Source organism: Pogona vitticeps, chromosome 10 (genome assembly GCF_051106095.1).
Source record: "Pogona vitticeps strain Pit_001003342236 chromosome 10, PviZW2.1, whole genome shotgun sequence".
NCBI classification, from domain to species: Eukaryota; Metazoa; Chordata; class Lepidosauria; order Squamata; family Agamidae; genus Pogona; species Pogona vitticeps.
The window spans coordinates 14943342-14966467 of NC_135792.1; the positions used below are offsets into that span (position 1 = coordinate 14943342).

Here is a 23126-nt window from a genome sequence, read left to right on the forward strand (position 1 = left end):
GATATTGAAGGAACTGGCTGAAGAGATGTCTTGGAAATATCAAGGAAATGAATACATTAAGATTGAGTACAGCTTGTCTTTTGCCAGGTATGGGGTGGGGCCAGGGGAAGATACTAGTATGGGGAAAAAATGCTAAGACTTGGGGTAGAACAAGGTTGCATAGGGTTCTAATTACAAGAAAGAAGATTTCTTTTAAACGTTAGCAAGAACTTCCTGACAGTAAGAGCTATTTGATGATGGAATGGACTCCTCAGAAGACAGTGCACTCCCCTATATTGGAAGTTTTCTGAACAGGAATGTTTTAGTTGTGGGTTTACTACTTTGTCAAGAATCGGATATGATAGCCTAAAATGCTGTGGTTGGGTTGGGGGCCATGACAGGAAGTGTGTGTGTGTCTGTGTTTGTGCCTAAATGTAAGGAAAAGTGCTTGCTTTTTTGCATGGGTATGTAGTACTCAGTATATAGTGCCACTCTCTTGCATCTTATCTATGCTGCATTCTCTCCAGAACATGTTGCGGCAACAGGAGGAACTGGAGAATGGGGCAGCTTGGTCCATCTCTTCAGAGTCGTCAGATGATTCGTCCAGCCCCCAACTCTCTGGAAGTGCCCGCCATACTCTGCACAGACCAGTGGTGCAACCTGCAGTGCAAGCTGTTGCACCTGCCATTGAAATTGCCTTTACACAGCCTGAGGACAAAGAACTGCCAGTCCTCCAAGAGGAAGTGATGGCTGTGGCTAATGGGCATGTGCCCTATGCCAGGACTCTTAGCCAGATCAGTGAGGCCAGTGTGGACCTGCCTGTGGCAGAGGACAAAGAGTGCCCTACCCCCAGAGACTCTTGTCCTAAACAAGAGTTGCCTCTCCTGGAAACAAACACTTTGCCTCAAAGTGTGGACTCAGTGCAGGACAATGCTGCTCAGATCAGTGAAAGGGAAGAGTTGAAGGCTGAACCGGAGGAGACTACCCCTCGTGCAGAAGAGAGTGGGGACACGGCCTCTCCATCCCAGCAAGTTCACCAACCTAGACTCACTCTGTCCCTCCCTGCAGCCCCCAAACGCCATCAGCTGACTAGTGTCTCGGAAGCAGCTAGACCCAGACCCATGGACTGTGGGCTGGAGGAGGCCATCAGCTCATTGGCATCTGCTTTGGATGACTACCGGGGCCAGTTCCCAGAGTTACAAACTCTGGAGCAGCAGCTCAAGCACCTGGAAGAGATTATCCTGGTAAGTGAAGGGCAAGAGACTGTGCCTGGGGACAGAAAAGTGACTTCAAACATTTGCATACTTAGTGCTGAGGTAAAAATTGTAATCCCTAAACGTTGCAGTGAACTATTGCAAATTATGAGATGCCAGAATCCAACCAACCAAAATTAATTAGTGATATAGATTAGCTCATTCTGAATGCTTTAATTTTCAGTTTTGGTTTCCATTGTTTTCTGGTGTTATTCTATGCCTTTTGCAGAATTGTTACCAATTGTTAGCACAAAGCAATTGGGTAGGGTAGCAAAGTTGCACTTCCTGAACACAGTACAGTGGTGCCTTGAATTACGAACTTAATTGGTTCCAGAAGATGGTCGTAACTCAAGTTGATTGTAACTCCGTTTCCCATAGGAATCCAGCGAAACTTAATTAATTCATTCAAAGCATTACAGTATTTCCAGGTGGGGATGGGGTGAACCTGAACCCAAGACAACCCCTGAGCCTCTGGGCAGCGGCTGCACCTGGCACCTTGGCAGGCTGGGCACGTTCCTGCCCACCAGGTGACACAAACACACACACACACACACACCAGCGCTCGCTCTGGTGCCTCGCTGCAGGGACGGCCCCGAACGGGGAAGCCTGTGCTGCAGCAGCGAAGGGTGTGTGGGCAGGGTGGCCCCACCTGGGAGGGTCACCTCCTTCCCTGCCTCCCAGCCGGTGCCGCACCACAAGATGCAGCTGCCTGGAGCAGCTCGCCCCCCTCCTCCTCCTCCTCCTGACTTTCTCCTCTGCCTCTCCTCCGCCTGCTGAAGGCGGCTCCTCAGCCTTGCACCACTGCCTGCGCACTACTTGGAGAGGAGCTGAGCGGAGATGGAGTCGCAGGGTGTGAGGAGAGAGCACCGCTGACGGCCTTTTCCAGTGGGGGTGGGATGTTGGGGCCTGAAAGGCGATCCTCGTCTCCCTCCCTCCCTCCTTCCCTCTTCTTGTCCCTTTCCAACACGGGCTGCAAGGGCATCCCATCTCGCTCTGTTTCCCGGCCAGTGTGGGCTCGAACTACCGGACTGAGCGGCCGAGAGTTGGGCCTGGTCCCCCTCCCCCGCTCTACGTTTCTCAAGGATCGGGGAGGTGGGGGAGCTGCCTTGCTCCTGCAATGGGTGCCAGTTGGTTTCTTTTCCTTTTAAAATGTTCACTTTAGGGTTGATTGCGTTAATGTATTGCTGCATGCCAGTCCTCCGTTTTAAACCTGGAAAGGAGCCTGGCTTCTCTGCTAATAACAAACCCTGCAGTACATGCACACTCTCTGACCGCTGGGGCGAAGGAGCTACAGAGGAGCGGTGTGTCTCTTCCCTGGAAGACCTGTATCCATTCCTTGCACACTGAGGGGCTGGACATTGTGGGACAGAACTGGAAGATGTGTTTGGATTTGCAAATAAGTGTTGAGAATGTGCATCACTCACATTTCAGATTTGCCTGTGGCAGCAACATTGACAGATCTTATACTTCCAGGCCTCTAAATTAGCCATAACCAAGGTTATTTCCCTTGTAGTAACTCAAGTGTTTGCAGCTGTGGAAGCAGGAAATGGGTGATCCTGCTCTGGCCAAAGCAAAATTTCTTTGTGGAGAAAAGGTAACAACTACTAGAATGGACAGGAAATGATGCCTGTGTGATACATGCTTTCCCCCCCTTCAACAGCAAAAAAAGAATGTCTGTCTGAGCCGAGCATCCAGCACTAGCCTGACAGTGGAGCATGCCCTGGAGAGTTTCAGCTTTCTCAATGCTTCTGATATTGAAGATTCAGATGGAGAAGAAGATGGGTAATTAAGAATGGGGCAGACTGGAAAAGTTCACTATAGATTGAATTGTAGGCTGCTGACAGCTAAACTGGGGATAAGTGGGATATTTTGTTGAGGCAGGACTAGAGAACCTAGTGATTCCAGACCTTTTGGACTAGAATTCCACTTGGCTCCAGCCAGTGTGACAACTGCAAAGAGTTATGGTGCAAAACTTTTAGGGGCCAATAATTTGCCAAGCTCTGGGCTTGAGAGTAAGCCCCATTGATGCAGAGCACTAGATTCAGATCATTATGGCAATCAGAGACAAAATAATGTTAAGCTGAAGTACCCTGTTTCTCCGAAAATAAGACCTAACCTGAAAATAAGCCCTAGTATGATTTTTCAGGATGCTCATAATATAAGCCCTACCCCCAAAATAACCCCCAGTTGAGTGAAACCCTGGCCTCCGCCATTGTGCAGCAACCAGAAGATGATGACAGAACTATTGAATCAATATAGATTGCTGTACATGAAAAAAATAAGACATCCCCTGAAAATAAGCCTTAATGAGTTTTTGAAGCAAAAATTAATATAAGACCCTGTCTTATTTTCAGGGAAACAGGGAAGAGAGACTAGAGTTTGCAATTAAAATGGGAAAGGAATGGAAAAACTAAAGTTTTTATTAAGATGCCCACCAATGCTAGTCAGTGGTTCTCAGCAGGATGTAATTGCAGCTGTGTATGTCTTGTTTGGGAAAGACAACTCCGGGAGGGAGTGGAAGACAGGAGGGCCTGGCATGCTCTGGTCCATGGGGTCATGTAGAGTCGGACACGACTTAATGACTAAACAACAACAAATGTCTTGTTTAGGCCAAGAGTATTGACTACTTCTGCCAACATTCCTCACCATTGGCTGTTATGACTAATAAAAGTGGCAGTCCAACCGCATGTACAGGACTCAAATACCCCCCCCCCACACACACACACACCATTTTAGGTCCCCTTATTTACCAAAGTGGACAGCATTGGGTTTAGGAAGGACTAAATCAGTGTTATTTTCTTTTCACAGGAAGGTTAGCAGCACACAGTCTGCACCTTCAGACAGGGTACCAGCAGTGGGGGAGGCTGTTGCTGAAGACGTAGCTGGATATTTGAATTCAGAGAGTGGCTCAGAGCCTATGAGCACCGGCAATGAATTCCTTGACCAGGCCTTGGTTCTCCATCTCAACCATTGTAATCGGTTGCTGTTGGTGAGTTCAAAGTACAGCCTTGATGGAATCTCTTACTAATTTATTTTAAGGGATTTCGTGTTTCTTATCTTCACATTTCCATCAAACTGGAGATTAACATGCCATAAAAACATAGAAGAATCATAATTGTACAAAATATAGGAGTAAAACCAAATTAAAATATCATAAGAATATAAATTTAATACAGCAGTGCTACAGGATGCATTGAGTTGTGAGACACACAAGTTCCAACAACCCATAGTCTTTGTAAATGAATACATTTTTATTTGTTATTGTGTAGATTACACAGTCTAGCCTCTGGCACCATGTCACAGTACATGGGTTGCCCCTCTGATAGTTCTTCTACCTCCCTGCACTTTGTTGCCTTGAGATGGGGGAATTCAAGAAAACTGCAGGAGGTGAGAAGCCCATTGAGCTCAACAGGATGACAATTTCTCCTTTACACTGGCCATCTTTCCAGCTCTCTTGCAGCAGATATCTTAAATACATAAAGTCTCAGACATCTTTCATTAAGGTCTCCATGTTATATTTATTTATTTATTTCATTTATACCCCGCCTATCTAGTCAATTGTGACCACTCTAGGCGGCTTACAACATGCAGTTAAAAATAAACATATAACAAACCACATCACAAACAATTTACATAAATTAAAAAATAGAATAAAAATTTTTCCCAAAGATGGCGAGAAACGGGATATATTATAACAGAAAAAGAGGTATTAGGTAGAAAGGGGGAAGGCCTGCCTAAACATCCATGTTTTCAGTTGTTTCTTGAAAATACCCAGCGAGGGAGCTGCGCGAATGTCGGGAGGTAAGTTGTTCCAGAGGCGAGGAGCCACCGCCGAGAAGGCCCGGTTTCTTGTCTTTTCCTTCCGGGCCTCCCTAGTTTGAATATCATGTCATAGACATATTATTTATCATTGTAAAAGAACATATTCCACACTCCATTCCCCCCCCCAAATTTTTCTGGAAAACAACAAAAAACGGTTTTGAGAAAAAAATTTCCTCAAAAAATTTTCTGCCCCCTCCTCCAGGCCTTCCCATCTCTGCTCTTGCCTAATAGCCTCCAGAGAGTTTAATCAAAATGTACAAAAATTACTGCCACTACTCCCATTCAACTATTTACCAAAATCCCAGTTGCTTGCCAAGGCAAAGCACTGAAAATTAGTATCTGGATTTCTTTTGCACTCAAAATCCAGCCAACACGTGGCAAGAATTTTGTCTACAGTGGGGTCTCGACTTACGAACTTAATCCGTATTGGAAGGTGGTTCTTAGGTCAAAAAGTTCTTAGGTCGAATCTGCATTTCCCATAGGAATGCATTGAAAACCATTTAATCTGTATCTGCTCTTTTCCGTCCATAGAAACTAATGGGAAGCTGCTATTCCGCCTTCTGCCACTAGAGGGGGATATTTTTCCCCCTTAGGTTCAGGAAAGGAGGAGGAAGGCAGGGAACCGTTTGCAAAGCACTTTAGAAATATTTTTTTTTCAACGAAGCCAATTTTAAATCATGTTTTAAAGCATGTTGTGCTGATTTTTTCAGCACAAAGACACACAGCCAGGCTTTTTAGGTGCTGAGCAAGCCTCCCCAAGCCTCTTCAGAGCCAGCCCATCAGCTGATAGGCGGGGAGAGGAGGCTGCAGGAGCGGGGGAAAATCACAAAGTGGCTGCCAGGCTCCCTTCTGGGTGTCAGCTTTTAGGTAAGGAGACAACAGGGGCAGTGGGAAGGGGGACTCAGCTGTGGGGGCAGGGGGCTGGGCTGGCCTTGCCCTTTTCTGTGTCTATGGGCCCACCAGTCAGCTGTTTGGCAGGCCCATGGGCAGAGAAGATAAGCCATAGGCAGAGAGGGAAGGCTAGTCTTCCCTCTCTGGCTGTGGGGGACAAATGGGTAAATATCCGTTCCTTTGTATTCGTTGGGGTCTCCAGAACTGATGAATACAAGGAGACAAATATTAAATGAATCAGCAGTTTCTGATTCATTTCTGAAATTTCTGGTTCAGGCTGGTGAGGGAGATATAGGCCCTGAGGATGGTCTGCCATCTGCTGGAAGAGAGGACAGGCAGAATCAATTAGAAAAATACGAAGTGAAATCATGGATTGGCAGTTTTGTAGGTCTAATCTAGCCCTTGGATTGATGTCTAAAAACAAACCAGAAGCCAGCTCATTGATCCTGCTTAGACTAAAGATGGTAAAAATGTAGCCTTCCTGAAATTGTTGGATTATAACTCCCATCAGCCCCAACCAGTGTAGTCTGCAATGCAAGATAATGGGAGTTTTTCACTCTAATAAAACCTGAAAGACCACATATCCCCTGCCCCTGTTCTATGGGAAATTTGAGACTGCAACTTTTTCCCCTTCCCCTTCTGTCTGTCATGCCAGTGTGATATTATCCTCATGTTACTATGTCTCCACTTTGCTTTATTCTATTTTGTGCTTTATGCTCTTGCAAACATGACCTGTTGAGTACCTATTTGTTTAGCATGAAGAATGACTCCCCATGTGCCTTTCACACTACAGTGGGGGAATCACATCTTCCGCCCTTAAAAAATCTGCTATATGCCTTTGATTTCTTAGAAGCTGGGCAATTTTGGACCCCTCCGCTGCCGGGAAATGTATGCTCTTGATGGCCTGGCAAGGGAAGTGCAGATCCTGGAAATCATCTGCCGTCTGGTGGAGGAACGAACAGGGTTAGCCAACTCTGCTGAGGAAGGTAGGAAAAAGGGCACCTGGACAGAGTGAAACTGAAGGTAGAATGTGACACCTGCCTTTGTGGAATCCCATAGAGGCAGGAGAAGTCCTTCTTCCGGGGGCTGTGACCAGAAGTCTAAAAATGATTCTGTGAATTCTTATTTATTCTCAGTGGTACAATTTTCTACATGGAAGGAGGGAGTCCTTCCTTTCTGGGACAGCTGCACGGTTATGCCTAATGTGTATACCTGCCCTGTAGAAAGGTTCCTCCAGACACTTAATTCCCAATATGCAGCCCGAATCAATGAACACCAACAAGGTCTAGCAGATCCAGGTAAGTAAGCTTGGAGCTTAAGACCGTATCTCCTTTCTATTCTGTGTCTTAAAATTTATATTCCACCTTTTCTCACTGACCCCAAGTCAGGGTACACCTACTCAGTTTATCCTAACAACTACCTTGTGAACAAGGTTCCCTCTAAACTGTACGCACACGCTCTTGCTAAGAGCTCCCTGGGGTTGCACACGGGCAGCCAACAGCCGGTTTTGTTTACTTCCCATTTCATATGAAGCCCTGCCTATCCCTCCACACACAGAGCGAGGCTCCTGTGCAGCAGGACAGAAACTTAGAACATTACTTGTGAGGTAGATGAGTGGGATTAGCCCAAGATCACCCCACATATTTCCTGGCTCAGTGGGAACTTGAGACAAGACTCCATCCAACAGTCTATACTGGATTCACACAGCCAAAGAAAGGAAATAGCTCAGTGGTACCCCCAAAATCACTTCTAGGGCACTTTGTCTTTTCTTCGATGGAGAGGTAATTTATTTTTCTTATATTGAGAGTAAGACTCATTCAAGACCCAAGAAAAATGTGGTACTGTCTCAAGCCAAATTTAGGCCTCCTTCCTGCTTATTGAGACTTGCCAGCACTTTGTTAGGTGAGTTTACTTTGAGAGTGAAGTCAGATTGAACACACATTGTATCACCATTTCTCCAGGCTTCCATCCTGTCCAAAGAGCAGCCGCCCTACCATTCCAGGTGTGTCACCTTGAGATTGTATCCCTCCTGCCCATCTCTGTTGTCCTCTAATCTCAAGTAGAAATCTTCAAATACAGTAATATTCTAGCTGCATATATTAAGTATTTGGAAGACCTACTTATGTATGACTTTTTTCCCACCACAGTGTGTGTGAAACTGGTGGAGGAACTTCTACAACGCAGGCTGCCTAGACGCCAGGGTAGCTGTCAAGTTGAGCAGGTCACCCTCTTCCAGTACTGGAGCTACTTTGAGGCATTGCCTGCCTTGGCCCTGGACTCATGCATCATGGAGTTGACAGAAGAAGGTATCTCAAATGATAAGTGAGAATGCAGGAAAAATTCCCACCAAGAACTGACTCTTACCATTCAGTGAAGAGGCTCCTGCCTCAGCCCACAGATTTTAGGGCAGCAATAGTAGCTCTTTGGCTACTGTCCAGAGCCTCCTTGATTGGAGAATACTGTACAACTATGTGGACTATATGATCTGGCCTACTGATACCACAAGGTATGATAAATGCTATTCAGTAGTCAATATTGAAGTGGCATTCTGTTACCTTCTGAGCACTCATTGGGGAGGAGTCACTATGTTGTCCTTTATCCCAGCCCTTTTACCATAGAAATACCACAACACTGGATGGCTACAACAATAAACAATCATTTGTATGTGTGAACAGCCATCACGGATCAAATGCCAGCACGTAGAATCATAGAATAATGGAGTTGGAAGGGGCCTATAAGGCCATTGAGTCCAACCCCCTGCTCAGTGCAGGAATCCAAATCAAAGTATATACAGATGATTGTCTGATTTTTTTTTCTTGAATGCCTCTAGTGTTGGAGCACTCACCACTTCCAGAGGCAATATATTCTATCGTAATAGTGCTCTGACAATTAGGATGTTTTCCCTGATATTCAGCCTAAATCTGGCTTCCTGTGGCTTGAGTCCATTATTACATGTCTTGCACTCTGGGAAGATGAAGAACAGATTGTGCCTCTCTTTTTCAGGTACTGTATTTGAAAAGTGCTGTTGTAAATGGCGTTCTGTGTCTAGTCACGCTGGCCACGTGACCATGGAGGATTGTCTGCGGACAAAACGCTAGCTCTATGGGTTGGAAATGGAGATGAGCACCGCCGCCTAGAGTTGGACACGACTGGACAAATTGTCAAGGGGAACCTTTGCCTATTGTATCATACCTACCCTCATTCTTCTTTTCTCAAGACTAAACATTTTTCAGTCTTTCCTTATAGGACTTGATTTCCAGCCCCTGGTCATTCTTGTTGTCCTCCTCTAAACTTGTTCCAGTATGTCATCATTCTTCTTAAAATGTGGTGTCCAGAACTGGACACAGTACTCAAGATGAGGCCTAATCAATGCTGAATAGACCCATGATTTAGAGATTACACTTCTGTTAATACACCCTAAAAATAGCACTTACCTTTTTTGGCAGCCATATCACAATGATGGTTCATATTCAGCTTCTGATCCAGAATTCCAAGATCCTACTCACTCATAGTTTTACTGAACCATTGTTTTACTTCCCCATCTTATAACTGTGTGTTTCATTTGTTCCTCTAGATATAGAACTTTGTACTTACCCCTTTAAATTTCATTCTGTTGTATTTAGCCCAGTGCTCAAGCCTGTGAAGACCTTTTTGAATTGTATTTCTGTCTTCCAAGGTATTAGCTCTCACTCGGTTTTGTGTCATCTGCAAAGTTGATGAGCGTTCCTTGCACCCTCTCATCCAAGTCATTAATAAGGTTGAAAAGCACTGGATCCAGGACTGAGCCTGGTGGTACCCCACTTGTTACCTCCTCCCAGTTTGAGGAGCCGTTGATAAGAAATCTCTGAGTTCAATACTGTAACCAGTGCTGCATCCACTTGACAGTTGTTCTATCCAGCCCATACCTAGTTAGTTTGCTAATCAGAATATCATGGGGCACTTTGTCAAAAGCTTTGCTGAAGTCAAGATATATTCATAAAATCATAGAATTATGAAGTTGGAAGGGGCCTATAAGTCCATCAAGTCCACTCCATCAGTGGAGGAATGCAAATCAAAGGATATCTGCCAGGTGATTATCTAATTTTCTCTTGAATTCCTCCAGTGTTGGAGCACTCACTGTGATGATTTGTGTTTTTATGTGTATTAGAATGGGATATGTAGTCCTAAGATTGTCCCAATAGCATCCATTTTGAGTTAAAGTCTGTTCTGTAGTAGGAAAGTTTTACATGCTGTTCCAGAGAAGCTTCGCTCTCTGGTTATCTCGTTGCTAAGATGAACAGAGAGCAGAGAGTTTCGTAGTCAAAATAATTCTGCCACAAAGAATGATAACAACTGAAGCTCCATGAGAAAGTTAGGCGGGACAACAAGACCCAGGAGGCATTCTGGGAAGAAGAAGGAAGAAGAGGAGGGGGCGAAAGATGGAGTTTGCCTGAGAAAGGGGCAGACACGTGCTTTTCCCATAATGGACTGGTTTTTCATCTAGCATCAGCCTTTGAAGACCCAAGACACGTGAGATGGATGATTTATGCTTTTTGTTAGTTAGCATAGTTTCATTTCTTTATTTTTTTTAGCTGGAGTGGGGGAGTGGTGTGTTCCGTTGGTCTTGAATGAAAATGTACCTACTGACTTATTGTACTATCAACTGAAACCTTTTCTGAAGTAATTCATTTTAATAAAACAGTAATGATTGATTTCTAACTAGAAGCATTGTTTCTTGAGCAGACTAGCTGAATGTCTAATTGGCCACGTGGGTTTGCTACCAAACTTTCAGAGCCAAATCATTCTGAGTATATCTCATGGTTATGTCTGTGTTGCTTTCTTAATAAGGAGATTGGCCTCTGAGGAAGAAAATTTAGACAGAACCTGGCTGGGTTTCAATTGGCTCTGCTCAGCAGTTAGAGGTTTGTCTGGTTTTCGTACTCGTCCCAATTTCCTGCACCCCCATAAATCTCTTTGGAGATACGGGGCTGCTTACAAACTAACTAACAAAAAGCATAAATCATCCATCTCACGTGTCTTGGGTCTTCAAAGGCTGATGCTAGATGAAAAACCAGTCCATTATGGGAAAAGCACGTGTCTGCCCCTTTCTCAGGCAAACTCCATCTTTCGCCCCCTCCTCTTCTTCCTTCTTCTTCCCAGAATGCCTCCTGGGTCTTGTTGTCCCGCCTAACTTTCTCATGGAGCTTCAGTTGTTATCATTCTTTGTGGCAGAATTATTTTGACTACGAAACTCTCTGCTCTCTGCTCATCTTAGCAACGAGATAACCAGAGAGCGAAGCTTCTCTGGAACAGCATGTAAAACTTTCCTACTACAGAACAGACTTTAACTCAAAATGGATGCTATTGGGACAATCTTAGGACTACATATCCCATTCTAATACACATAAAAACACAAATCATCACATGCCCCCCCTGATTATCGTTAAAATTCAGAGCAGTTAATCTGATCAAATTTTAAGAAATCAAGTAAAAGTAACTAAAAAGTAATTCAAAGTAATTAACTGGTTACATCTCAGAATTCAACTACAGATTTAACTATTACAATACTGAAACATAGCACACTGTTGAATACATTGTTTCAACGTTCAGGTTCATAAGAATCTTCACAGTACATTCTAGAAAGACCATCTGCCACTACATTCAATTTTCCAGGAATGTGTTGAACTTCAAAATCAAAATCTTGCAATGCTAGACTCCATCTCAACAATTTTTGGTTGTGAGATTTCATCTTCTGCAACCAAACTAAAGCTCTGTGATCTGTTTGGAGTGTAAACTTACGACCCCATAGGTAAGGCCTAAGTAAATTGAGAGACCAAAATATAGAAAGAGCTTCTTTTTCAGGTACTGCGTAACTTCTCTCTCTATCCAAGAGTTTTCTAGAGAAGTATGAGATAGGGTAAAGGTTCCCATCTTCTCCTTGCTGTAACAAAACAGCTCCCAGTCCTAATTCAGAAGCATCAGTTTGTAAAATGAATGGTTTGTCAAAATCAGGGGATTTCAGTATAGGTGCATCCATAATCTTAGCTTTTAAAGCTTCAAAGGCACCTTGACACTCTGGTGTCCACTTTACCTTGACAGGCTGTCTCTTCCTAGTGAGCTCTGTCAGAGGTGAAGCCAAATGACTGAAATCAGGAATGAATTTTCTGTAGTAGCCGACTAGGCCCAAAAACGAGCGTACCTGTTTCTTAGTTTTTGGAATAGGCCAATCATTAATAGATTGTACTTTAGCTTGCAAAGTCTGAATTTCTCCTTGCCCAATCAAATGACCTAAGTACATGACTTTTCCTTGCATCCACTGACACTTGCTGGCTTTGACTGTCAGTCCTGCTTGCTGAAGTCTGGACAAAACAGTTTCAATGTGAGACATGTGAGAATCAAAATCAGAACTGAAAATGGCAACATCATCAAGATAAGCACTTGCAAAAGGTAAACCTTGTAAAAGTTTGTCTATCATCCTTTGAAATGACGCACCTGCATTCTTCAAACCAAATGGCAATCTGCGGAAACGGAAAGTTCCCACGTGCGTGATGAAAGCGGTCTTATCTCGTGAATCTTCAGCCAAATCTAACTGCCAATAAGCATTCTTTAGATCGAGAATGCTGATAAACTTAGCCTTTGAAAGATGTTCAATTAAATCATCCATTCTAGGCAATGGGTATGGATCTGGAACAGTAACACTGTTTAACTTTCTGTAATCAACACAAAATCTTACTTCCTCGAGAATTTCACCCAAAGCGTTACGTTTTGGCACCAGAACCACCGGAGAAGCCCAAGGGGAGAATGACGGTTCAATCACCCCCAAAGATAACATCTTTTGTATCTCTTGTTCAATTTGGATAGCATGATTACCAATTGCTCTATATGGGCTAGACCGTATGGGCTGGGCGTTGTTCTCAGTAGTTATCACATGACTGATCAATTTGGTGTAACCTGGTTTATCTGAAAACACATCTTGGTATTGTTCTAAAATTTGAAACAACCTTTCTTTCTGATCAACGGTACCTGTTAAAACAAGATTATCAGACCAGGTACCTGCATCTTGCAATTCAGATAACATATCAATAGGTTCATTTGCAGCATGAAAATATTCAGCATGACATTGAAAAACCATTGCAGATCTATCTTTGTACAGTTTCAAACTATTGACATGGTAAAGAACAGGTTTCTTATTAGAATCCAACATTTTGACAAGATAATTGACATTTCCCAGTTTTTGAACAATTTCACCTGGACCTTCCCAGACAACTTCTAGCTTAGAAGGTCTGAGTGGGTTCAGAACAAGTACCAAATCACCCACAGAAAATTCCCTGTGTCTGGATCTCTTGTCGTGGAAGAACTTCTGACTTGCTTGAGCGTCCAACAAATTGTCTCTGGCTAACTCCTGGACAGCCAAGAGTTTCTCTTGAAGTTTTCTAACAAAATCAGCAACTGGCACAGTACTACTTTTAACCACACCTTCCCAATCGGATTTCAGGAAGTCCAATGGTCCTTGTAGATTTCTTCCAAACACCACCTCACTTGGAGAAAAGCCACCTAGTGAAGAATGAGCTGAGCTACGGTAAGCAAACAAAGCAAAAGGCAAAAGCTCATCCCAAATGTTTCCATATTCTTGGGTCAAAGTTTTAATCATCCTAAGCAAAGTTTGTTGACCTCTTTCCACCATGCCATGAGATTGAGGATGATGGGCCGTGGAAAAACTGATGGTTATTCCACTTATCTCGCAGATCTTACGCATAAGTTCACTTGTAAAGGCTCCTGCTTGATCACAAATTATTTTGGATGGTACTCCAATACGTGAGCACAAGTCCACGATGATTCTAGCTATGGTGGTAGCTGTCAGGTTGCTAATAGCGTAAGCCTCGATCCACCTACTGGCAGAACAGATGAAAGAAATGATATATTTCTTCTTAGATTTAGTAGGAACAAAAGGTCCTAGTACATCCATTTGCAAACACTGGAACACTTGGTCAGGAATTTCCATAATATGCATTTCGGCCTTTACCTTGTCAGTTTGATGGCCTGTGCGTTGGCAATAGTCACAAGAACTGACATAGTCCTTTACAGTTTTTGAAATACCAGGCCAGTAAAAATGTTGAGAAATCCTCTTTAGGGTTTTTTGTATTCCCTGGTGCCCACTACTCGGATGATCATGAGCCATTTCTAGTATTCTCAGTCTATATTCAGTAGGCACGACTAACTGTTGAACAGGTTGGGCATCCAAGTTGGATTTGGGGAAATATTCTCTGTACAAAAGTCCATTTTCTCCCCACAGGAAACTAACTTGCTGATGCGCAGGGCGTTCAGCATAGTTGTCTGCTTGTGACCTCAAAGAAGCTAGAGAGGGATCATTAAGCTGCTTCAGTCTAAAGTCCTCTGATCCCTTAGGTATCACCTCCTCCATTTTAGTTTCTGTTGTAGCTGCATTATCAGGTTCGGTCACAAGAGGCTGCTGTTGGGTAAGGTCTCCATCTGAGCTATCCTCAGTGGATCCCTGCTCCCGTTCAAGATTATGCATCTCTCTACTTTGAGAACGCGTAACTACCGACATTGAAGTTGCATTTTGACTCTGCATGTGATCCAAAAAAGCAAGATCATTTCCAAGAAGAAAATCAGGTTTTCCCTCATGGGTTAAAATATGTTTTGCCCCTGACCAGCTCTTATACGAAATTTTGACATACGCTAAAGGAATGAAACGCTGATCAGTCTCTATAGATCCATAAGTTTTTACTGGACACCTCAGGTTGTTCAAGATTAAGGTGGGGTCTAGAAAACGTTTGCTTATCGAAGAAATGTCGGCACCCGAGTCACGAAAAGCACTTAAAGCCATATCACCTCCAGGTGTGTGAAGAAAAACCACCTCAGAAAATGTGCGGGTTGCCCAGTCCCTTTGCGCAGTTGGTACTATGCAATCAGGATCCATAACTGAAAACCTCTCTCCTGACGCAGTCTCTTTTACAATTTCTGAGGAAATTGAAGCAATTTGTAAGTCCAAAACTCTAGGCACATATTGGTTTACTGCTGCCTGCATTCCACTGGCTTGCGAAGGGGTTACAGTTAAGTTAACTCCTTCATGACTCTGTGAAGGCACAATGCTTGACTGGTGAGGCACAGAAACTGCATTACTGGCAGCTGGCACTTGCTGAGTTCCTGCTGGCACAGAACTTACATACGCCATCTTGGGTGTGCCTGCTTTAGATCTGCGTGGAGCTGGCACAGGTGTTTTCCTAGCTGGCTCCTTAACTTGGCTAGCTGGCACATTCAACTTTGGGCAATCTCGTCGCAGATGAGAGCCACCACATTCAAAACATTTAAGAGGCATTTTACTCTGGCTAGGAGCTAGACTCCTGCGTTGCTCAAATGAACTTTGCCTGGGCTCTTGAGGAAAAGACTTTCTAAATTCAGGCTGACTCTGTCTCTTAGGGACTACTGGTGTAGTCTTTGCCCTAACAGGTAGGTCATCATGGTAGTAAGGTAGATTGCTCCTATCAACACTGGCTATTGAGTCCTCAGACTCCTCTTTTTCCTTCAGCTTATTAACCAAACGCTCCACCTCTGCCTCTCTGTACTGCTTCAATAACTCATCATCAATGTTCTGATTATGAATAGATTGAGTGTGACAAGCAACAAAATCTGCAAACATCATTGTTAACTTATCCACTTGTGATAAACTCTTGTTAGGATCAGGACCCACAGCACCGGCTGCTGCTGCTGCTGCTGCTCCTGCTGTCCCATCAGAAATGCCTCTGCCTGGCACTCCCCTCCCTACTGGAGTGCTGGCACCCGCCATTTCCTCTGCCTGATCCATCTGTTGCAACTTAGTCCAAGTCTGATCTGAATCAGATCTAAGTAGATCCTGGACGTCCTGTGCTGGGAGTTTAGCCATTATATCTCCCTTTTGTAATTCCCTTCTCAGTTGTGAAGAATCATAAGTAATCCTTTGCTTAGCTCCACTTGGAGTCAAGACGTCGTGTTCAAGAGCCTCCAAAAGCTCTTGGTGCCAGGGCTTCGTATCTGTACTAACCAATTTAGCAGATGCACTACCAATTTTAACTTTTCTCTGAGTCACAAACAGCTCTCCAGGCAATTCCAAAAATTCTTCTGCTGCTAAGTGTTGCTCCATATAAGCTTCAACTAACGCAAACGCCAAATCTCTCTCTGCCCATGTAGCCGAAACTGTAGGGCAAGAGCAAAGCCATAAAACACTCTGGCAGGAACAGCCCTAAACTGGAGCTTCAGAAGGGCGACCGTTTACTTGCATGAAAATGCCCACTCATTAAACAGCCCAATTAAACAGATTTTAATGTCTGTTAAAACCTAAGCGTTGTTTCTTATCAGACCTCACTGCAGCTAAGTCTTTCCGTAAGATCCTTAGCTGGAAAGAGAAAAGCAATTTGGCTAATTTACAGCCTGTCAGCATGCACGCACTCCCTCAGCCAAGGCTTCCGGAAGAATGCCTGCAGCTTCACTTACAAAGCAAGCACCATAAATCCATAAATCACCCTAAAGCACGTGTTCCGTCCGACCGCTGCCAACCATGTAAGCAGCCCCGTATCTCCAAAGAGATTTATGGGGGTGCAGGAAATTGGGACGAGTACGAAAACCAGACAAACCTCTAACTGCTGAGCAGAGCCAATTGAAACCCAGCCAGGTTCTGTCTAAATTTTCTTCCTCAGAGGCCAATCTCCTTATTAAGAAAGCAACACAGACATAACCATGAGATATACTCAGAATGATTTGGCTCTGAAAGTTTGGTAGCAAACCCACGTGGCCAATTAGACATTCAGCTAGTCTGCTCAAGAAACAATGCTTCTAGTTAGAAATCAATCATTACTGTTTTATTAAAATGAATTACTTCAGAAAAGGTTTCAGTTGATAGTACAATAAGTCAGTAGGTACATTTTCATTCAAGACCAACGGAACACACCACTCCCCCACTCCAGCTAAAAAAAATAAAGAAATGAAACTATGCTAACTAACAAAAAGCATAAATCATCCATCTCACGTGTCTTGGGTCTTCAAAGGCTGATGCTAGATGAAAAACCAGTCCATTATGGGAAAAGCACGTGTCTGCCCCTTTCTCAGGCAAACTCCATCTTTCGCCCCCTCCTCTTCTTCCTTCTTCTTCCCAGAATGCCTCCTGGGTCTTGTTGTCCCGCCTAACTTTCTCATGGAGCTTCAGTTGTTATCATTCTTTGTGGCAGAATTATTTTGACTACGAAACTCTCTGCTCTCTGTTCATCTTAGCAACGAGATAACCAGAGAGCGAAGCTTCTCTGGAACAGCATGTAAAACTTTCCTACTACAGAACAGACTTTAACTCAAAATGGATGCTATTGGGACAATCTTAGGACTACATATCCCATTCTAATACACATAAAAACACAAATCATCACACTCACGACCTCTCGAGGTAATTGGGTCCATTGCCAAACTGCTCTAACAGTTAGGAAGTTTTTTCTGATATTCCACCGAAATCTGGCTTCCTGTAACTTGAGCCCATTGTTGTGTGTCCTGCATTCTGGGATGATTGAGAACAGGTCCTACCCTTCCTCTGTATGACAGCCTTTCAAGTATTTAAAAAGTGTGATCATATCTCCCTTCTGTCTTCTTTTCTCAAGGCTAAACATGTCCAATTCTTTCGGTCTTTCTTCATATGGCTTGATTTCCAGCCCCCGATCATCCTTGTTGCCCTCCTCTGAACTTGTTCCAATCTGTCAGCATCCTTCTTGAAGTGCAGTGTCCAGAAGTGAACACACTACTCAAGGTGAGGCCTAACCAGTGCAGAATAGAGAGAAACTAGTACCTCATGGGATTTGGAGACTATACTTCTGTTAATGCAACATCACACTGCTGGCTCATATTCAGCTTGTGATCTACAACGGCTCCAAGATCCTTCTCGCTTATAGTATTGCTGAGCCAGATGTGCCTCATCTTGTAACTGTGTTTGGTTTCTTTTTCCTAGTTGCAGTACTATGCACTTATTCCTGTTGAATTTCATTTTATTGTTTTCTGCCCAGTGCTCAAGTCTGTCTAGGTCATTTTGAATTTTGTTTCTGGCTTCCAGGATATTAGCTATTCCATTGTGTCTACACATTCCTACCATCAACCAGGGAGGTTATCCGATTTAAAAAATGAGATAAGATTAGTCTGGCATGATTTATTCTTGACAAATCCATGTTGACTTTTAGTTATTGCAGCATGGTATTCGAGATGCTTGCAGAGTGACTGCTCCATAATCTGCTCTAGAATGATCACTGGGATAGATGTCAATCTGACTGGTCTGTAGTTCCTAGGTTTGTCTCTTTTTTGTCCTTTTTAAAGATAGGGACAAGGTTAGCCCTCCTCCAATTATCTGACATTCTGTGATTTCAAGAAAATATGATTCTGAGAGTTCTTCGGCTGGTTCCTTCAACATCCTTGGATGTCATTCAACCCTGGATATTTGAACTTGTTCAAAGTAATAAGATATTATTGACTGTTTGTTTATCAATCTCAAGCTGCAGTCCGGTTCCCTTTATTTGTACTTCACATTTGCTGGAGGGTCATAGACTGTCTTTGGAGAAAGGTAAAGGTAAAGGTTCCCCTTGAGATTTTAGTCAGTCGTGTTCAACTCTAGGGAGCGATGCTCATCCCCGTTTCCAAGCCATAGAGCCAGTGTTTGTCCAAAGATAGTTTCCGTTGTCACGTGGCCAGAGTGACTAGACACGGAACGCTGTTACCTTCCCACCGTGGTGGTACCTATTTATCTACTCACATTTACATGCTTTCGAACTGCTAGGTTGGCGAGGAGCTGGGACAAAGTGACAGGAGCTTACTCTGTTGCGTGGATTCAATCTTACGACTGCTGGTCTTCTGACCCCACAGCACACAAAGGCTTCTGCGGTTTAGCCCGCAGTGCCACCACATCCCTTTTGGGAAAAGACTGAGCTAAAATAGGAATTGAGCAGTTCTGCCTTTTCTTTGTCATCTTTTCCATCTCCACTGAGTAGTTGAGGCGCTTTTTCTTTTTTGCTCCGCATGTACTTGAAGAATGATTTTTTTTGTTCTTTCAGTGTCTCTTGCTAACCTCAGCTCACTTTCAGCTTTTGCCTACCAATTGTCATCCTTGCAGTTCTTTGCTTCTTATCTGTACTCTTCCTTCCTTCCACTTCCTATATGTATCCTTTTTTATTTTCAGGTCTTCTCTGAGCTTTTTGTGAAAGCACATTGGTCTTTTTTGCTATCTTCCATCCTTTTTTCTTGTTAGAATTGTTTGTAGTTCTGTTTTTAAATTTTCCTTTTTAAGTAATTCCCCACCACCACCTTGGACTCCTATTCCTGTTAGGATCTTCCGCCATGGGGCCTTACCTATCTTCCTTTGAGATTAAGAACTCCCCAGTTGCATTAATCCAGATATCTCAATGGGGCAACCAAGCTCTTCCTGTTGTATTTTTATGCAGGAACATGTATTTTTGACATATAGTACATTGCCACACCCTTTCTATTCTTTTTGAACAAGTTAATGTCCTTCAATTGCTGTATTCCAGTCATGGGAGTCATCTTCCAGGAAGTGAGCTGCTGGCAAATGATGGATTGTTCCTCACAAGGATTTGGAAGTATATGTTTGGCCACAGTATGAAGAACTTCATTAGAAGATCTTTAAAATGAATTGGAAGGGAAAGGGAAATGCAAACTTTTTGGTAGAGACAAATGGTCCCAAAATCCAAATCCCTCACATCAGCACAACCTTTGTAGGCAGTCATTTGATGGCAATTCTTCTGTCACATCCCTAATCTGTCCTCCAATGTATATCTGGCAGGTCCATGGATTTTCTCAGCATATTTCAGCTTCAATCCCATGCGGTAGGGATTCCCCTACTAAAACTAGTATTCTCTTCTTCTTTTTGTAGAGTGTAGGATCGGTGACTCTGCTTGGCTGCACTTCAGCCTCTCTCATGTGGGGTCTCCTGTAGGTCTTCCTCTGTATGCTGCCTGCCAGACTCCTCTTCAAGAATCTGAAAGTGGTGGTTGTGGGGTTTTATGGCTGTACTCAACTCCCAAACAAACTGCACCAGAGCACAGAGTTCTGTCCTCTGAAGATGCCGGCCACAGAGACTGGCGAAACATCAGGAAGAACAACCTTCAGAACATGGCCAAAGAGCCTGAAAAACCCACAACAACCATTAGATCCCGGCCGTGAAAGCCTTCGCAAAATCTGAAAGTGGTTCTGTAGTTCTCCTTCTTTGGCTCCCGACTGTGACTCTTTTCTGTGGTGCTTTCTCCACTATGTTTGTTCTCAGTTTTCTCCTCCTCTTCTTTATCTTGCTGTTTTTCATCTCCAGTACCGCCCTTGGCTGCTGCTGTTTGAGAACTATGTACTCTTTATGTATAGACTTATGCATGGCCACTTGCTGCTCTAGTTCTTTCACTTTTCCTTCCAACAGTGCTACCAGTTTGCACTTGCCACAGGAAGGAAGACAAACATTGCACTGGCTTTGCAGGTCACCACCAGTGAAGTATCTCTTCCCTCCATAATCCTGTTACAGTACTTTTATTCTGTTTGTCTATGAGTGTCCTTTCTTTTGTCTTATCTGCTGGGAAAATCCACCAATATATAACTATACAGTGGTACCTCACTTGACGCTTACCCCACATGACGTTGAAATTGCTTTACGATAGGTTTTTTGCGATTGCTATTGCAATCGCCACTGATCTCGATTAGGAGCCTGCTTCACGAACCGTTTGTTCGCTTAACGACGATTTTTCCGGCTCTGCAAAATGGCTTCCCTTTGTAAAATGGCTTCCCTCCCTTGGCAAAATGGCAGTTTTCCGGATGGAAGCTTCGCATTACAGGGAATTGGAACAGCTGATCGGCAGTTCTCTATGGGCAATCTTCACTGGAAGATGATGTATTTCCCCCATTGGAATGCAGACCGGTTTTCAATGCATTTCAATGGTGTTTTTACTTTCGCTTGACAACTATTTCACTTAACAGCGATTTTAACGGAACGCATTATCGTCGTCAAGCGGGGCACCACCGTATGCAGGAATCAAAAATTTTGTTAGGGCCTCCCTCACCAAACTCCCATTAGCTGTAACTGGGGGATTAGTTTTATTCCTTTGCTGTGCTGTTTTAGGAGTCAGCTATCAGTACTTACAGCTGCTACATATTGCTCTCAGCAGCCATCAAGACTTCCTTTTAAACAGAGAACATGATGCTTCTGGATGTGGAATTCCCAGAGTTATTCCAAGTCATTTCCTCTTGTTAATCTAAATGAGCAATGGTGAACCTATGGCATGCGTGCCACAGCTGGCACGCAGAGCCCTTTCTGGGGCCACGCAAGCCATAAGTCGCCGGATGCGTACTTCCCCCAGCACAGACCTGAGAAGACGGCTGCAGCTGCAGTGCTGGAGCTTCAACAGGCAGATCTGGAGCAGCTGGCGCTGGCGGCGGATCCAGAGTAGGGTCTTGAGGCACCTCTGTGCCCAGGATTCCCCCTTCCGCCACCACTTCTGGTTCCGTTGCCACACAGCGCCTGCTGGGGTTCCCCTCCCCCCAGTTTGGGCACACAAGCCCAAAAAGGTTCCCCGCCACTGATCTAAATCTTTTGTACCTCTGCTTTTGTCTCCCCTTTTCCTTTGTCTCTTTCTCTAGTAGACCCTTTCCTTACTCACACTCCTGCTAGCATTATCTGCTCGCTTGCTCTGGTTGTTCACTCCTTAGGGTATGTCTCAATTTTATTCTTCTGCTGTGCTCTGTTAGGAGTCAGCATCAGGATGATATAATCTCTCTGCATCACCTCCGATGTGACATTTTTCAGTGGCAGCAATTCTTTGTGTCTATTGAAAGAGAAACTCTTTTAAAAAAAAGCTTTGTGGAGGGTTTTCGCTTTCCTGTTGGGGTACTGTTGTCCTGTTTAGCCTGGGAATTGATGTACAGAGACTCAAATGTTGCTGATAGTAGCATTTGTCCCATCATCCCTTTGCAGTTTTGCTAACACAGAACCTGAATTCTGATGACCAAGATGTGGTGCTGAAGGCCCTAAAGCGCATTCCTGAGAGTCGACTCCGCAAGGATGGACTGAAGGCCTTGAGCTTGCTTCTTATAGAAGGAAATAGCAAAGTCGTTGGGGCCGTGTCCGCACAGTTGCGCAGCCTGTCAGAAAATCCTGGCTTCCGAGAACGGGCAAGTATCTACTTCGCCTTTCTTAACCAGGTGCAGATGTATGTGCGTAGAATGCAGATTGGGAAATAACATGGTTTTACATGCAACATGAGAACTTTTTAAAGCATTTGAAGCCAGTTTCTTGCCTGAATTCTCCCAAAGATTTCTGGGAACTTTAGTACATGAAGTATAAAAATGTTGTTTTGATGAAACAAAACAACATTGGGTAGAAGCAAGCTGACTAATGTGTCTTTCTCAGGCCCTGATTTCCTACCTTGACCAGTTGGAGGATGAAGAGGTGCAAATACGGATTGCTGCTTGTGCAGCTCTGGGCTGTCTGAAGGTGAGGGGCTGGATTCTTGATGTAAAATAAATCTCTTTTTGAAGTAGTTTATGCCACATTTACGTGTATTGAGGAAGTGCTTTGCCCCCCTGCCTGACGAAAGTTGTGAAAGTAGGCACACTCCCGCAACAGCTTTCAGACTCTGTATTCATATTTGATCCTGCTCCTCTGCTGTCTTAGTAGCAAAGGGGAACTAGAAACCAGTAACATCAGCTTCCTTTAACTCCCTCCCATAGGCTAAGGAAAGTATTGAGCAGCTGGTGTACCTGTGTCAAACAGACAAAGAGCCTGTGCGAGAGGCAGCCAAACAGAGCCTCATGCTGTGTGGTAAGTGCCTATTTTTTTTCCAGAAACATTTATCTCCACAGCTTGGACAATAGCTCTTCCTTAAGGGTGGGACACCTGTTAGCTGTAAACTTGTACTGCCAGTAATTAAGAAGTGTTTCAGCTCATTTAAATGGGGCAAGGGGCACGTAAAAAAGCTAAGAGTGGTCTCATGGGCAATGGGGTGTGGCATTCTAGGAAGCCCCAAGGAGCCAGATTTGGCCTTAAGGCGCATAGTGGTTCCTCATCTGATGGCTTGCTGTTGGGGGATGGGGCAAGCAGAGGCTGAAGACAGACGGTCTTATATAAATCTCTCTTTATTCTGGGCCATTAGGCAGAGCTTTTGCATACAGGCCTATGACAAAAAAGGG

General features: G+C 44.0%; 2 protein-coding genes across 10 annotated transcripts in view; both read left to right on the plus strand.

The window, feature by feature from the left end:
* The window catches only part of RIPOR1 (RHO family interacting cell polarization regulator 1), a 156880-nt gene that overhangs the window by 128946 nt on the left and 4808 nt on the right, over positions 1–23126 (plus strand). For all 9 annotated transcript variants that reach the window (XM_020811466.3, XM_078380363.1, XM_078380364.1 and 6 more), the window contains exons 13-21: positions 507–1223; positions 2893–3014; positions 4041–4221; positions 6796–6931; positions 7082–7243; positions 8093–8251; positions 21913–22109; positions 22348–22431; positions 22668–22758. In XM_020811466.3, coding sequence (XP_020667125.3) covers positions 507–1223; positions 2893–3014; positions 4041–4221; positions 6796–6931; positions 7082–7243; positions 8093–8251; positions 21913–22109; positions 22348–22431; positions 22668–22758 — 1849 coding nt within the window. The remainder of the gene's footprint in view (positions 1–506; positions 1224–2892; positions 3015–4040; positions 4222–6795; positions 6932–7081; positions 7244–8092; positions 8252–21912; positions 22110–22347; positions 22432–22667; positions 22759–23126) is intronic.
* Positions 13452–23126, plus strand: part of CARMIL2 (capping protein regulator and myosin 1 linker 2) — a 161360-nt gene continuing 151685 nt past the window's right edge. Inside the window, exon 1 of the mRNA XM_078380362.1 lies at positions 13452–13503. The gene's annotated coding sequence lies outside the window, so the exon portion shown is untranslated. The remainder of the gene's footprint in view (positions 13504–23126) is intronic.